General features: G+C 35.9%; 1 protein-coding gene across 6 annotated transcripts in view; it reads left to right on the top strand.

Annotated features, from left to right (window-relative positions):
* Positions 1-5615: 5615 nt before the first annotated feature.
* LOC120308106 (E3 ubiquitin-protein ligase RNF220) overlaps positions 5616-16988 on the top strand; it is a 71309-nt gene continuing 59936 nt past the window's right edge. The window contains exons 1-2 of one of the 6 annotated variants that reach the window (XM_039343646.1): positions 5616-5707; positions 12932-12974. Coding sequence is in view for 2 of the 6 variants with exons in the window: in XM_039343641.1 (XP_039199575.1) it covers positions 12188-12226; positions 12932-12974 (82 nt within the window). In the remaining 4 variants the exon portion in view is untranslated. Of the gene's footprint in view, positions 5708-11814; positions 12306-12931; positions 12975-16988 lie in introns of those variants that run through there. The other 5 variants (XM_039343644.1, XM_039343641.1, XM_039343640.1 and 2 more) reach the window with 5 other exon arrangements.

Here is a 16988-nt window from a genome sequence, read left to right on the forward strand (position 1 = left end):
TAAGATACAGAAGGATCTGACAGACTTGAACACTGGGCACTATCTAACAAAATGAAATTCACTGGTGAAAAAAGCAAGGTTCTACATTTAGGCAAGAAAAACCAAATGCACAGGTATAGTATAGGGGGTACCTTGCTCAATAGCAGTAACTGTGAGAGGGACCTCGGAGTCCTAGTGGACAATCACCTAAATATGAGCCTGCAGTGTGCTGCAGCTGCCAAAAAGGCCAACACAGTGCTAGGCTGCATTAACAGAGGGATAGAATCAAGATCACATGAAGTGTTAATACTACTTTACAATGCCTTGGTAAGGCTACACTTGGAATACTGCATCCAGTTTTGGTCACCACGATGCAAAAAAGATGCTGAGACCCTACAAAGAGTACAGAGAAGAGCAACAAAGATGATTAGGGGACTGGAGGCTAAAGCATATAAGGGACGGCTGCTGGAATTGGGTATGTCTAGTTTAATGAAGAGAAGGACGAGGGGGGACATGATAGCAGTGTTCCAATATCTTAGGGGCTGCCACAAAGAAGAGGGAGTCAAGCTATTTTCCAAGGCGCCTGAAGGCAGGACAAGAAGCAACGGGTGGAAACTAAGCAAGGAGAGAAGAAACCTAGAACTAAGCAGAAACTTCCTGACAGTTAGAATAATTAACCAGTGGAACAACCTGCCTTCAGAAGCAGTGAATGCTCCAACACTGGAAGTTTTCAAGAAGAGACTGGACACCCATTTGTCTGAAATGGTATTAGCAGGGGGTTACTTACCTTAACTTGGATCATCGCACAGTCAGCCAGATGTTCAGACTGGATTTGGCATTTTGTCTACCTATCGAGTCCTTACCCAGGACCTGGGATAGGCAGATGTGATGTTTGATGGTATTACAGGTATCGTCGCAGGATGGAAGCAGTTCCTAATAAGGCCGCCTTTTGCAATTGACTAATAGCAAATTTGTCAATGCCAATGGTGTTCAAGTGGTGCTCCAGTTGTTTTGGGATTGCGCCCAAGGAGCCTATGACTATTGGTACTACCCTTGCTTGCTTTTGCCACAGTCTTTCTATTTCTATTTGTAGGTCTTTGTATTTTGTTATCTTCTCCAGTTCTTTCTCTTCTATTCTGCTGTCTCCAGGCACTGCCACGTCCACTATCCAGACTTTTTTGTCTTTCTTATCGACAATTGTTAAGTCTGGGGTGTTATGTTGCAGGTGCTTGTCTGTTTGAATTCTGAAGTCCCAGAGCAGTTTAATTTTATCATTTTCTATGACTTTCTCTATTTTATGATCCCACCAGTTTTTGCTTACAGGCAAATGATATTTTTTGCAGATCTTCCAATGCACCATTGTTGCTACTTTGTCATGCCGCTGCTTGTAATCAGTCTGTGCAATCTTCTTGCAACAGCTTACCAAGTGGTCCACTGTTTCTTCAGCTTCTTTGCATAGGCGGCACTTACTGTCTGTTGCTGTCTTCTCAATTTTGACTTTGTATGCATTTGTCCTTAAGGCTTGGTCTTGTGCAGCCAGAATTAGTCCCTCGGTCTCTTTCTTCAATTTTCCTGCTCTTAGCCATTGCCAGGTTTTATTATTATCTGCTTTCCCAGCTATTTTTTTAATGTATTGGCCATGTAGTGCTTTGTCTTCCCATGCCTCTATTCTGTTCTTCATTTGGTCTTTCTTGTAGGCCAGTTTGGTCTCTCCAGTAGTCAGTAAGCCTTCCTGATATACTAATTTCAGTGCATCTTCATCATTGTTCTTCAGATATTCTTCCAAAGCCATTTTTTCTTCTTCAACCATCTGATGTACTTGTAGCATTCCACGCCCACCTATTTGCCTTGGTAGATAAAGTCTATCAATGTCACTGCGTGGATGAAGGGCATGATTCATTGTCATTATTTTTCTGGTCTTCCTATCCATTGCTTTTAGTTCTGCTTGAGTTCAGTCCACTATTCCAGCTGTGTACCTAATGACTGGGATTGCCCAGGTGTTGATTGCCTTTATGGTATTTCCTCCATTGAGTTTGGACTTTAAGATCTTCTTCACTCTCTTGATGTATTCACCTCTAATCTTTTTCTTGACTTCAGTGTGCTTGATGTTGTCAGCTTGAAGGATACCCAAGTATTTGTAGTAATCTTCCTCATCCAGACTCTTAATGTTATTTTCGTGGGGCATCTTGATTCCTTCAGTTTTCACTATTTTTCCTTGTTTGATAGTAAGTGTGGCACATTTGTCCAAGCCAAACTCCATTACAATATCTTGGCTATATATATGGACAATGTTGAGCAGCGATTCTATTTCAGATGATGTTTTTCCATACAGCTTCAGATCATCCATGTAAAGGAGATGGGATAGTCTAGCAGATGTTTTTGATGTTTGATAACCATGTCCTGAGTTATTCAGTATTGTTGACAGAGGAATTATTATTATTATTATTATTATTATTATTATTATTATTATTATTATTATTATTATTATGGATCATCGCACAGCCAGCCAGATGTTCAGACTGGATTTGGCATTTTGTCTACCTATCGAGTCCTTACCCAGGACCTGGGATAGGCAGATGTGGATGTTTGATGGTATTACAGGTATCGTCGCAGGATGGAAGCAGTTCCTAGTAAGGCCATCTTTTGCAATTGACTAATAACGAATTTGTCAATGCCAATGGTGTTCAAGTGGTGCTCCAGTTGTTTTGGGATTGCACCCAAGGAGCCTATTACTATTGGTACTACCCTTGCTTGCTTTTGCCACAGTCTTTCTATTTCTATTTGTAGGTCTTTGTATTTTGTTATCTTCTCCAGTTCTTTCTCGTCTATTCTGCTGTCTCCAGGCACTGCCACGTCCACTATCCAGACTTTTTTGTCTTTCTTATCGATGATCCATAATAATAATAATAATAATAATAATAATAATAATAATAATAATAATAATAGTAAAGTTGGAAGGGATCTTGTCATAGTCCAGTCTGGGGTGTTATGTTGCAGGTGCTTGTCTGTTTGAATTCTGAAGTCCCAGAGCAGTTTAATTTTATCATTTTCTATGACTTTCTCTATTTTATGATCCCACCAGTTTTTGCTTACAGGCAAATGATATTTTTTGCAGATCTTCCAATGCACCATTGTTGCTACTTTGTCATGCCGCTGCTTGTAGTCAGTCTGTGCAATCTTCTTGCAACAGCTTACCAAGTGGTCCACTGTTTCTTCAGCTTCTTTGCATAGGCGGCACTTACTGTCTGTTGCTGTCTTCTCAATTTTGACTTTGTATGCATTTGTCCTTAAGGCTTGGTCTTGTGCAGCCAGAATTAGTCCCTCCGTCTCTTTCTTCAATTTTCCTGCTCTTAGCCATTGCCAGGTTTTATTATTATCTGCTTTCCCAGCTATTTTTTTAATGTATTGGCCATGTAGTGCTTTGTCTTCCCATGCCTCTATTCTGTTCTTCATTTGGTCTTTCTTGTAGGCCAGTTTGGTCTCTCCAGTAGTCAGTAAGCCTTCCTGATATACTAATTTCAGTGCATCTTCATCATTGTTCTTCAGATATTCTTCCAAAGCCATTTTTTCTTCTTCAGCCATCTGATGTACTTGTAGCATTCCACGCCCACCTATTTGCCTTGGTAGATAAAGTCTGTCAATGTCTCTGCGTGGATGAAGGGCATGGTTCATTGTCATTATTTTTCTGGTCTTCCTATCCATTGCTTTTAGTTCTGCTTGAGTTCAGTCCACTATTCCAGCTGTGTACCTAATGACTGGAATTGCCCAGGTGTTGATTGCCTTTATGGTATTTCCTCCATTGAGTTTGGACTTTTAAGATCTTCTTCACTCTCTTGATGTATTCACTTCCAATCTTTTTCTTGACTTCAATGTGCTTGATGTCAGCTTGAAGGATACCCAAGTATTTGTAGTAATCTTCCTCATCCAGACTCTTAATGTTATTTTCGTGGGGCATCTTGATTCCTTCAGTTTTCACTACTTTTCCTTGTTTGATAGTAAGTGTGGCACATTTGTCCAAGCCAAACTCCATAAAAATATCTTGGCTATATATACGGACAGTGTTGAGCAGCGATTCTATTTCAGATGATGTTTTTCCATACAGCTTCAGATCATCCATGTAAAGGAGGTGGGATAGTCTGGCAGATGTTTTTGATGTTTGATAGCCATGTCCTGAGTTATTCAGTATTGTTGACAGAGGAAACAGTGCAATAACAAATAGTAATGGTGATAATGAATCTCCTTGAAATATTCCTCTCTTGATATTAACCTCTCCCAGCCTCTCACCATTGATCTGCAACTGTGTCTTCCATTGTGCCATCGATCTTTGCACAAATTTTCTGATGTTTCTACTGACTCCTGTTATTTCTAGGCACTTGATTATCCAATCATGTGGCAGAGAGTCAAATGCCTTTTTGTAGTCAATCCATGCCACATTCAGGTTGGTCTTCCTTCTCTTGCAGTTTTCCAAGATCATTTTGTCTATTAGGAGTTGATCTTTTGTTCCTCTGCTATTGGGGCGGTTTCCTTTTTGCTCAGGTGGAAAGAGATTGTTTTCAACTAGATGCTGTTGTACTGCATCAGCTACCACACCAGTTAGTAATTTGAAAGTTGTTGGTAAGCAGGTAATTGGCCTGTAGTTGCCTGGTGTTACCCCTTTTGCTGGATTTTTCATTATTAGGTAGGTTTTCCCAGTTGTTAGTCACTTTTCAATTTCTCCTCCTTGTAGTATATTGTTGAAATGCTTGGCAATGAGTGGGTGTATAATAGTTAGATGTTTCAGCCAAAACCCATGCAGTTCATCTTCACCTGGTGCTGACCAATTTTTGATTTTCCTTGCTCTTTTTTCTACCATTTTTGTTGTTATTACTAGTTCTTTCATTTCAACTTCTGTTTTATTTGCATCCACCTCTTTTAACCAAGCCGCATCCTTGTTGTATTTCTTTGGGTTATCCATTATTATTATTATTATTATTGTTGTTGTTGTTGTTGTTGTTGTTGTTGTTGTTGTTGTTGTTATCATCCTAGTATTTGGGATATTTCAGAATATTAATGAGAGATCTTATGACTGTGTAATATTATTTGTCATTTCTGAAATAATTTGTAGCAGTTCTTGTTCTGCCTATTCATTGTTGTATTTATATTATTTGAATACATTTGCTAAAGAGTTTTCATTCATGTGAGGAAAAAAATGAGCTTGTTTTTACCTGTTTGAATTTCTTGCTAGTATTCTTACAGCGAATAAACTACAAACATTGGATAAAAATGTAGGCATTTTAGCATGGAACTGCCATTGATGATCTTTGTCTCATCATTTTACTCCTATTTTAAAGAGTTAAATACTATAAAAATGTCTGCCCTGAACACAAACAGTCCCTACAAATAATACAAACAAGAAAACTTGCATTAAGAATAAAAAAAAAACATGCTACATTTTTAAAAATTCTGTCAATAAAAGTTTATGCAAATTATTACAGGAGAGAACCAAGGATGATAGGCTGTGTTTGTATGACATGCTAACCCATGGTTGACTTAATCATGGCTTTTTAAATTATTGTTACTGTATATCACATCTCCTGCTCCATTTCTACTCTGCATTCTTAACTGCTTTCCCTTTCCCCTCCTTTTCCTGCAGTCAATATTGTTGTCAGCCTCTATCAAGCGGGAAGGAGATTCTCCAACAGCATCACCCCATTCCTCAGATGATATTCATCACTCTGACAGATACCAGGTGAGAAAGATACCAGGAGGACTCAGCTGATGACTGAAAGCCAGGAGCTACTAAATGGCACTAACAGATCTTTCAGGGAATGATGTTAGTCTTTGTATGTCATATGTAAATTCAGATAATAGTTGTTTAATACATAGGTTTCTATATCCCCAAAACCCTGACTAAACAATACTGTAATACAACAGTATTGCAAATTTCTTTGAGAGGCTTATATCCACTTTTTATTTTTTTATTGCTTTGTGTCGTAGTGGTTGATAAAGAGGATTATTGAGTATGAGAATATTTGTGTGTGACAATATAATAGCCCAACAATACAATATTGCACAGATATTACTTTTCAAGTGGATAAAAGGGAAAGGCCCAATAAATTGCCCTAAATGATCAAGAAGAAATAATTAACTTTAATGCTCCATTCTGAAAGAAGCATAGAATGCAACTGTTTTAAGAAAACAAAAATTTGGTTTTTAATGCTCAGCAGTATTTTTAACAGTTGCTCATTACAATGACGAAGCACTTTATGGTGTAATATAGTGTGTCTCAGCCTGAGCAGCTTGAAGATGGGTGGACTTCAGTTCCCAGAATTCCCCAGCCAACTAGGCTGGGTGAGGAATTCTGGAAGTTGGATTATTTTCATCCAAATGAACATCTTAATTTCATATAATATTCTCTTAGTAAAGTTTTTTTAAACTTCAACATACAGAGGTGATGAATTTTATAGATAGATAGCAATAGCACTTAGACTTATATACTGCTTCCTAAATGAGCTACATTCTTCTAATTGGAAAATAAGATGCATAGTTACTCTTATTAACTCTATTAATAAGATACTCTCTCTGGATATTGTATAACTAATTTATGTGTATTAACCATAATAGTAGCTATTGTCATAAGCAGATACATTGTTTACATAATCTGTATTATATTTCGTATTTCACAGTCAAGTGTTTTCAACATGTATTCATTCTTTCAAAAACCAGTCAACACTATTTATAACAGTATTCATTTTACATATCAAGAAATTCTTATACAAACTCTAGGATATTTCTTTTCTTCTTTTCTTTCAAATTATCTTTATTCTGAAAATTGCAGATCTGATTAATTAAAAAACCAATGTATAATTGTTATATGAATTCAGCTGGGAATATAGTCAAACCTCAAACATAAATCCAGCTGAGGGTTAATTAAAAAGATATTGTATAATAAATCTTCCTTTGATTCCATGGGCTGAATTTTCCATGAAATGCCTTGTGTGTGTGTAAACTGAAGTATTACTAATGGTACATTGCCATTTTTTGTGAGATTTATGCTTCCTATGAAAATATTGTATAATAGGAAGAGATAAGTAGGCAAATATTCCTTACAGAGTAATTAATAAAAGCTTGAACTAATCAACTTTGTAGTTAAATGTAGATCACTATTAACATTTGTATCATTAAAAGATTACTTATATAATATTTCAGCTTATATACCTTTTGAATCGTAGTGACTCTGAATGGGTTAACCACAAGCTTATCCAGGGTAAAAATATACCAGTTAAAAACAATCAAGTAACAAGAAATACCCAAACAATGTGTTGCTTTTCAGAAGATATTAGAAACCTCATATGGAAAATCTGAATTTTGAATGTTAGTAGAAGTTATGATGAGGCTATGCATTTCAATCCATTTTGATACAAATATAACCTGGTCTTATAATTTAATGTTCAAGAGCAACAAAATTAGGAAGTAGGAAAGTTGACTTCAGAATATTTTAAACTGATTAGGAAATTAGAATCTTCAGTACTATTATTCAGTGGCTATAATTTCAATAATTTGGAAAAAAATAGTTTTAACATTAAATCTAAAGATTTTACAATTTACACTTGTACTTTAAAATCCAAGAAAATTAATTTAAGAAATTCATCTTAAATTTTGTACCATGTACTATTTGTTCTACTAAAATGAATAGTAAAAACAGAATTCAATTTCACCTGTCAACCTTAAACTGCTTGACTCTTATAATATTGCCTGGAAATCAAGCCATCTTAAGAAATTGTCATATGGATTTCAAACTTCAGCTGACCAGGTGTTCTACCTGTATACAGTTATCACATTCTAATTAGTAGATTTTCCTGCTTCTGTTTGTTTCCCACCCATCCCTGGAAAGCAAGAACCAATCACTTTCCTTTCAGAAAAGAGTTGGTTCTAAGAACACATGGTTTCTGTTTGCTTGAAAAAACATCCAAACAATAAAATAATATGGCTGGAAGGGCCTTAGAGGTCATCTTGTCCAACTGCAAAGCAGGAATTGCTTGCTCTTGTTGAGCATTTTTCCAGTGCACCGGGTAATGAGAAAAATTACTTTTTTATAATTCTTGGTATCACTTGAGCTAGAAGAGAAACAAGAAAACTTTAGTCAGTTTCACCCCAGTGTGTGTGGATGGGGGGGGGGTGAGCATCACTTTTTTTCACTGTTCTTTCCATCACTTGTAGAACTTTTCCCAGTTTCATCATGGTATCCAAAATTAATAGGTGTCATGAGATAATGAAATGAACTAAAGCAACAGACCACTTGGCATGGTTTATGCTGATAGAACTGAGAAAACACTGCTTTAGACACACAGCAAGAAAATACATCTTCACAATAGGCTGGGGACGGGTTAAAAATGATGTTTTGTGTTGCTTTCCTGAAAAAATAATTAGTAGCTCCTCTTTATGCCCCACATCATCACTTAAAATTCCTTAATATTGAGTTGAATATTTTACTCACACTAGGGAAACAGCATTGCTTTTGAAAATGGAATTTTTATTCCATATCTTTTCTTCATATGCTTATGAATTTGAATAGGATTAATGACATGACATTTTTTCCAAAAAGAAAAAAAAACTGTTCCAGTAAAAAAATTCTTTGCATCTATTTCTCTAACACAAGAAATCAATTTAGGTCAGGTCGTAGAAAATATGGAACACTCCTATCTCTCACTGTAATAAATTTGAAATGAGAATGCTAAGCATTACATTGAGTCAGGTTATAATATTCCAAATCAGGGAAAGAGGAGTATTGGACAGTAAGTAGAAGGAAAATGCATGATGAGAATGCAATTTGCTTGAAGAATAAAATCCATTAAAAATCAGGTTTCATCCTTTTTCTCTAAGCTAAATTGTAAGTAGTTGAGATGAGGGAGGAGCCAATTACATCCCAATTTCAGGATGTAAATGTAGAGCCTGATTACATCTTAGCCTTTGTGGAATAATTAATGCATGGTTTCTTCTAAGAAACTGTTTCAGTTTCTGGAGATATTATCAGTGTATACAATATACATCTCATTAACTTATTATTGAAATATTTTCTTCTATTATCCAGGTATTTATTTTTGTTATCTCTTTTGTTTATAAAATATGCATCTTCATTGGTCATTGGCTAAATTTATGTGACCTGATTTACAGTCAACAAAAATGACATCTCATACGTATAGATGATGTTCATAAACAGAAGTATATGAAGAAATTACCTATGTGACAATCTCTAATTACATATGTAACAATCTCCAAAGACAAGGACCAGTAAATTGTGGTACACTGTGCTCTTAGTGAAGTCACCTGCCAAGTACAATATGGACAAAGCATCTAAACAAGAATTTCAATGTACTAGAATGAAGCTGCCAGCTAAGGTTATGTTAAAACTGCAAATAACTTTTTTCCTTTCTCTTTTCTTCTGAATCTCAGTTAAGATATTTTACTTCTGTTTTAGTTTCAAAATCTGTCTTAATATTTATGATATGCAAAGTCATCCATTCATACAATTTGTGATGGATATGTTTGCTATAAATCTTGTAAAATCAGTGCCTACCTGACGTACGGAAGTACAATTAGGGGGGAAAAAGGAATGAAGAAATTTGAAAGACTTCTAAACATATTTATATCTTTCTTTCAACCATAGTGCTTGCTTATAATATATATGTTTTATTTAATTTCAATTATTTACACCAGGGGTGTCAAACTGCTGGCCCGTAGGCCGGATACGTCACCAGGAAATCACGCCCACCCCATTGCCAGCAATGGGGAAGAAGCTCCGATACGTCGCATGACATCATGTGATGTCGCGAGTTTGACATGTCTAATTTACAGTATCTCATTAACTAAGATATTTAATATAAATCAGATCAGCATTAATACTAGTGTACTGACATGTTAAAAAGTACACTGTTAGGTGTTATTGTTATTAGTAGTGCCAGGGAAAATTTGTGTGTATGATAAGGATTCCGATCAAGGGTAATATCAGAATGAGTGTAACATTAGAGTAATATTAGAAAAACATGAAAGGATACAGATCTTTGCTAAACCCTATCACTGAAAGTCTACATTGCGGCTCTCCATGCAGTACCATATTTGTTGAAAGTATGATAAATTCTCTCTGTTGAATTTGATGATTTAGGCTTTTAAGAAATTCTCAAGGTTTTTGATGCTTTGGTCAGTTTTAACAGTAAAATCTTCAGATCACAGTCATACCCATTTGGCTTTAATACTTGAAAAGTCTTGATGGCTGCAGGGGTACTTTACGCTAATAGGATACTACTTCTAAAGCATACAGGACATAGTTCCTTCTCTTATATGAGAAGGATGTGTGTGTGTGTGTGTGTGTGTGTGTGTGTGTGTGTGACACATATAGCAGTGTTCCAATATTTGAGGGACTGCCACAGATAAGACAGATCAACCTATTGTCTAAAGCACCTGAGAGCAGGACAAGAAGTAACAGATGGAAAATTATCAAGAAGAGATCCAACCTAGAATTAAGGAGAAATTTCCTAACAGGGAGAACAATTGATCAGTGGAACAGCTTGCCTCCAGAAGTTGTAGGTGATCCATGACCAGAGGTTTTTAAGAAGAGATTGGGCAGCCAGTATAGGCTCTCCTTTCTGAGCATGAGGTTGGGCTAGAAGAACTCCAGTGTCCCTTTCAACTCTGTTATTCTATAGGCTTAACTTTCTTGCAACAACTATTTGGAAATAACACAGAAAAATAATGCCTGACAGCTTTAGTACTTTGGAAAGATTTTTTTTTTTTTTTTGGATATTGGCCCTACAAAGAGATCCAATTCACCAGAGCCGACTCCTATTGACTTCAATAGGATTAAACATTTACAAAGACATGAGCATATTACATATTGATTACTTTAATAAAAGGGCACACTACTTATGTATTCTTGCTAAATATAAGGATATTTAAAGATTATCATAAAATGAGTATTTTTCTGATAATGAAATTTATAGGATACCTACTGCAACATTTTTAAGACTAAAGAAATATATCATCCCAAAAAATCTGGGATGTTATATTAGCAGAGCACCCAGTAGCTGCATGATTTCCTTTTTATAGGCAGTGGTCTGACAATAAGGTCTTAAGGTTGGACTTTGAATGGGTTTTCATATCTTTCAAAGTTGTATCATATTCGCTATTCATGCTTATCAAACATAGTGAAAATTTTCTGTTTTGCTTTTTTAGAAAATTTTAGTGACAGTTTAAAGCATCTTTTTCTGACTCTTTATAGTTGGAAGATTGCACAATATGTTTACCCAAGTTAGTTGAACTTTGGTTTGATGAATTAACTCTTTCAAGGATTTTCATAACATACTAAATCTTAAATCTGAAAATTAAATTTCTGTAGTGTATGTATCTTGTTTTACATGATTGTGGAAATGTTGCAGCAAAAACGTCTTAAAGTAGTTGAAAGAGCAAAGTTGTTATGATGCAAACTTTTATAGATTATGATCCATTTCATTAAATGCATGGACATAATCTGTTGGCAAAATAACCAACATACACCTATATCATGAACATAAACCAGGATGAAAATTATGTACTGCCATGCCATTTCCAGTGCTGCCATTAGCAAGATTTTTTTTTTCGTTTTAGGAAATGTGTATGTCTTGGCCAGTAACCATTCTTTACTACTTTGTCAATATAGGCTCAGGCTAGTGAAACCAGAATATTAGGCATGCTGTTACAAAAATAGGGGCACGGATCTTTACAGCACTCTTAATTTAATTAGAAGAAAAAGACAGAATACTATCAGTAACCTTGATCTTTTATTGTGAAGAGGAAAAATGCTGCTTTTCAAAGTACAGACCAGGCGCGCTAGAGCGCGGATTTGTTTTAAGGAGTTATGTGAATCACAAAGTTGTTAGAAAGGCGACGGGGACGACCTGATGGTTATCTCTGGGAATTGGGCAAAGACGACATTTCAGGCATCCGGACTGTGTTAACCGGTGTTTACAAAAGGAACGCGATTGAGGAACGCGCTATTATGGCAGGAACCCCTCAACCCTCGCCCGCTCCCAGCCTTAGTTGCCATGAGAACAACTTCCTCTGAACTCTCACCCCGCGTAGACGACGGTGGCGACGGCTGGTCACATGATCGCAGCTAATATGGCGACGGCCGCTGTTGTGGAGAGTTAATTGCAGGTGCCGGGGCCGTTGCCCGAATCCATTCTCATCCCCGGCCATGCAGAGCGAGAGGAGGGAGCCCGGTGGTCGGGAGGAGGTGCGAACGTGGATTGTTTCTGGGGCCGAAGCCATTTATTGCTAAGGAAGGGAATAGGCCTTGTTTACATCTAAGGAAGGTGGGCCGTCCTTCCTGAGAGGGGGAGTGGTCTGTTTACATTCTCAGGATAAACTTGGAGAGGTCTCTTTTTATATAAAGAGAGAACGAACTATGTTAGAAGTTGATTAAGAACGACTTAATTTAGTAGGAATGGCAGAACACCTACGGGGAGGGGGGGAAGCTGGAGTTGTATTTAGAAAATGGGGCCAAAATAGATACTCAATTTGGCAGATCGGTTTGGAGTTTGAGCCAGCCTAAGATAGTGAGGCAGGCAGGGAACCTGCTTACAGCTACTATTACAGACTCAATGCTTTTAATAATAGACAGTCTATGAAATTTAGAAAGCAAACGAGACTGGCAATATCATTTTAAACGAGAGAGTTCTGAAAGTCCAAATATGACTGTATGAGCAAAAGAAAACATGAATAAAGGAAGCTGTTGGGAAACTATGAATGGTTTGAATTAATAAATGGGGAAAAAATAAGCCAGAAACTGATTAATGAAACTGGTGTGTATTTTTAAAAATATTCTGGGAGTGGATTCCTTTCAAGAATATTTCTTAAAACTGATTAAATTATTCTCTGGTTTTCTCATTAGCAGGGCCCTAATTCTATCTATTTACGTTATTGTGTCTTCTGTTCATAGACCTTTTTGCGAGTAAGGGCAAACAGACAGACCCGGCTGAATGGTGAGTGAAACCTATGTTCTTGTCTTTTGTTAGGAATAACAGTTTCCAGTATTAGTGTCTGATGGGGCTAATGCTCTCTTCCTTTATAAGGTACTTTAGCAAGTGGTGGTCTACAGTTTTAAAGCCTTACTTATCATTTGTGTTGCTAACGTGTTTTTGTTTCTTTGATTTTTTCCCCTAAATTGGTGCTGCCCTTTTTACCACCAGCATTGGATACTACTATATATAATTTTTTTAATGTCCTTATTTCACATGTTTCTTTTGGTACTTTTTCCAACCACACTTCACATGAGCTGTTCTTCAGTTTCTGATCAGCTATATTTCACAATGTGTGTTTATGTGTGTGTGATCTCCTGCTCCCAATCTCTATGGCATTTTGTAGAGAATCAAGATTAATATTTAATTTGATTTCCACAGATTTAATTCTTCAGATTATTTGCCCCTATAAGGAAACCACAGATACAATATTTGCACGTAGTAATTTTTTACAGCTTTTAGCACTGAGATATTTTAGTCAGATTAAAATATTAATACTATGAAATCTTTAAAACAAAAATACATTTTTAAAATCTGTAATAATTCTTTAATTCTATTTGTCAGTGCTTAATCCAATCAAAAGCAAATACACTGAAATCTCAAGCTTTCAAATTATAAAGTAGTTTAAAATTGCAAGAAAAAAGTATTGTATTACGCATTTCAAAATTACTAGGTGGCTTCAAGGCTGTAAGATCTATGTTAGTAGTACTTACAATACTTTAAGAGTGAACTCTTGAATTAATAAACACCATGCATTGCATTGTGAATACATGTAATCTGTGTTTTACATTCATAAACTGCAGTACAATTTCCACTATTGAATACCTCTGGCATTTGATTAATGAATACTATTGTACCATTTCATATATTGATCATCTCACAAATATTCCTTGCGGCATCTGGTGCTATTATTGGAAAATGCCTAGTGCCGAAACACAAATATTTTTCCAAGACTTTTTAAAGCAAATCAGTTTTTGCTGCGTGTATTGGCTTCTGTTGTGCAGCAATCCAGATTTTGAGGGAAAAGGTGATTTGGAGTCTATTTGGGTACTGTACATACCATGTACTTTCAACAACTTTAAAATCTGCATTTTTTTCTGGCTTTCTGTGGCAGCTTTGATCTAAGGCATGGGTGTCAAACTTGCCCACATCATGTGACGTGTCACAACGTTTCATGACTTTTTGCATTGCAGCTTATGATGCAACTGGCCCACAGGCCAGCAGTTTGACACCCTTGATCTAAGGAATTGCCAACAGATGTCATATGTATTCCATATGTATTCTAAATTGCCCAAATAATTTCCTCATAAAAGTATTTTCTAATACTTTGGTTTATTTAAAACTAAAAAGTAAACCATGAGATTCATTAACCTATAATTCCAAAAATTTAACTGCACATAGGCACAGCTTCTCTGTAATTGTCCCAGCCTTGAAATAACCTTCCACTTGAAATGTGAGGGATCCCTATCCTTTGAGCCTTGCAGAAGGCTGTAAAGACCTGGCTCTTTCCCCAAATGTTGACCTAGAATGGGAGTTGAGGCAAGAGACTGATTGGTCTGAAGCCAATTAGAGAGGGAGGGTATTCCTGTTTTTACCAGTTATGAGCTGACTGGGATCATTATATGAAATAGGTGGTCATATAAATTCTTTAAACAATGATGTACACATTAATCCTGAAAATAATTGTGTCAGTTCCGGTTCCAAAGGTGAATTGAATATAATTCTTAACTGTACCAATCTAGGATATGCAGAAGAAATACTACAATCTGAGCAAGTATTGATTGATGAACAAGCAAAAATGAGTTAGAAACTAATAACTAATAGTAGGCTAGTTTGTAGATTACAGTAGAAAAAGACATGCTGGGTTTTTCTTTTGAAGAGAGTAGTCAACATAAGTACCGTAGAATGTGGAATACAAATTTGGATTTCAATATGTAAATGATAACCTAGATTATGGAACATAAGATAGGCATGATTCCAGGCTTCCCAGCAACATAAAAGTTATGTAATATATACAAAATAAGGCCCTGCAAAACAAAGAATAGAGAAAATAAAGGCGGAATATGAAAAGGACTGGGACCTGGCTCCTAGCTTTTCCTGTAGAGATACTCTGTTAGGCACATTCACATGACTATTTTAGCACAGAGCCCTTCTAAGACTCTCCAAAATAAAAACTTCAGATAAACCGGAACAAGTATATGAGATAGTGTAAATTAAGACTAAGTCTGAATTTGTGCTATTTGGATTAATAAAACAAAACCGGTTACAATTGTGTACTCCTATGTAGAAAAGGAAGCAATGACATAAATGTATTTGAAATACATTTTTGTAGCAATTTGGACTCATGATTAATCCAATCAAAGAAGGAATGCCTTTTTTTTAAAGTGACTGTCAGCAACACTCTGGTACATGAAATCATTCCAGTGGCAGATTTTTTATTGTAATGCTAATGATTTTCCTATGCCCTGGTTGTTTAAGCAAAATAAATCTAATAATTTAAAATGCCTTGTACACCTTAAAACTATCAAATTTTCTTTTATCATGTCTATTTCATTGGTATAGACAAGTCCCTTACAGAATTTAACTTCAGCTATATTCTAACTTGAGGGGACTGCAAGAACTAAGTTGACTAACTCTTTGGAACCTTTACTGATAGTTTTTCTGTTGTTTCATTCAGGCTTATTCTTTAAAAAAAATCTTTGGCTTAAACATTAGGAAAAAAATCAGCCATGCCCCTCTCTTTGCTCCTGTGACAAGAGTACAGGGGAGAAGGATTAGTGAGCTAATTAGAAATGATTTCATCTATCAGCACTAATTAACAATACTGTGGTCTCACTTGTGTGTTCTTTTGAGCTGTTCTCCTTTGGGACAGCTGAGCAATTGCCCCCCTTCCTTTGGGGCTACTCCATCCTTCCTATGTTGATTAGAAGTGATAGCTAAGCTTTATAGCAGCAATTGGAAATTCTTCTCACTGTGGTTTTTCAAACAGCCTCGGTTCCTTGTCCTGCATTCCACCATCAAGCTATTGCTAACTTTTTTCTTATCTTCCTTTTGCTGTTTTTACAGTTTAGCTTCTGCCACTCTGATTTTGTGAACAAGAACATTTTTTTTGTTTGCAATAGCTGTTAATATGTTTTTTAAAGCTGTCTCCACCACTGAGAATGCATCATAATAATGTGGTCTTATTTTCTGAATTGTGTCAAACATTCATCAGCCTAGCAAAAAAATCAAGCCCTTTACATTACTTGTGCATCATGCTAGCATATACATAATAAACTTAATAATCTAGCAACATGAAATTGGGCCCACAATATTTAGGTTTATTATAATGGCATAAATGTAGAAGCTTTGCAAATAATAGTTAGAACCCAAGTTACTAACGTTAGTATTTTATAAAATGTTTTACAATTTCTCCTTCAATCAGCATCACAGGCTTTTCAGTAAAAGATTTATTTTAAAAAAGATGCAATTGGTAATCAGAGATATTATTCCAGGTAGTCCTTGAGATAAATAAGAAATACTATCAACATCCTGGTAATTGAGGATGTTTTTTTTAAAAAAGCAAAAGTTATTGAAAATATAACATGAAAATCTTTTTGATTGCAAATTAACTAGATGAGTGATTAAGAATAAGTAATTGTAGATTTTGTGACTTACAGATAAGGAGAATTCTAATGGCAGTATTCTTTAGTGCATGTTTTTACCACATGTTTTTTTCTGGGTTGTATTAACACTTGTTCCCATGAACATGGGAAAAGCTGTATATGCAACTTTCTATATGAAGACTTCCAATTTCCTTTCAAGAAAGTGGTAGCCTGATTATCGTGAAAATTTAGAATATTTTACATGGAGCTGTTTTCTACTTATCTGATCCTGAAAACATGAGAGAAATTATTAAATAAGAGCAAGGTTTATTGCAGAAGTGATTTTTGTTTTGTGTTAAGTGTCCTTACCATAAATCTGAGAGGGTAAAAGCCA

This window comes from Crotalus tigris, unplaced genomic scaffold (assembly GCF_016545835.1).
Source record: "Crotalus tigris isolate CLP2741 ecotype Arizona unplaced genomic scaffold, ASM1654583v1 scf7180000017866.186403, whole genome shotgun sequence".
NCBI lineage: Eukaryota > Metazoa > Chordata > Lepidosauria > Squamata > Viperidae > Crotalus > Crotalus tigris.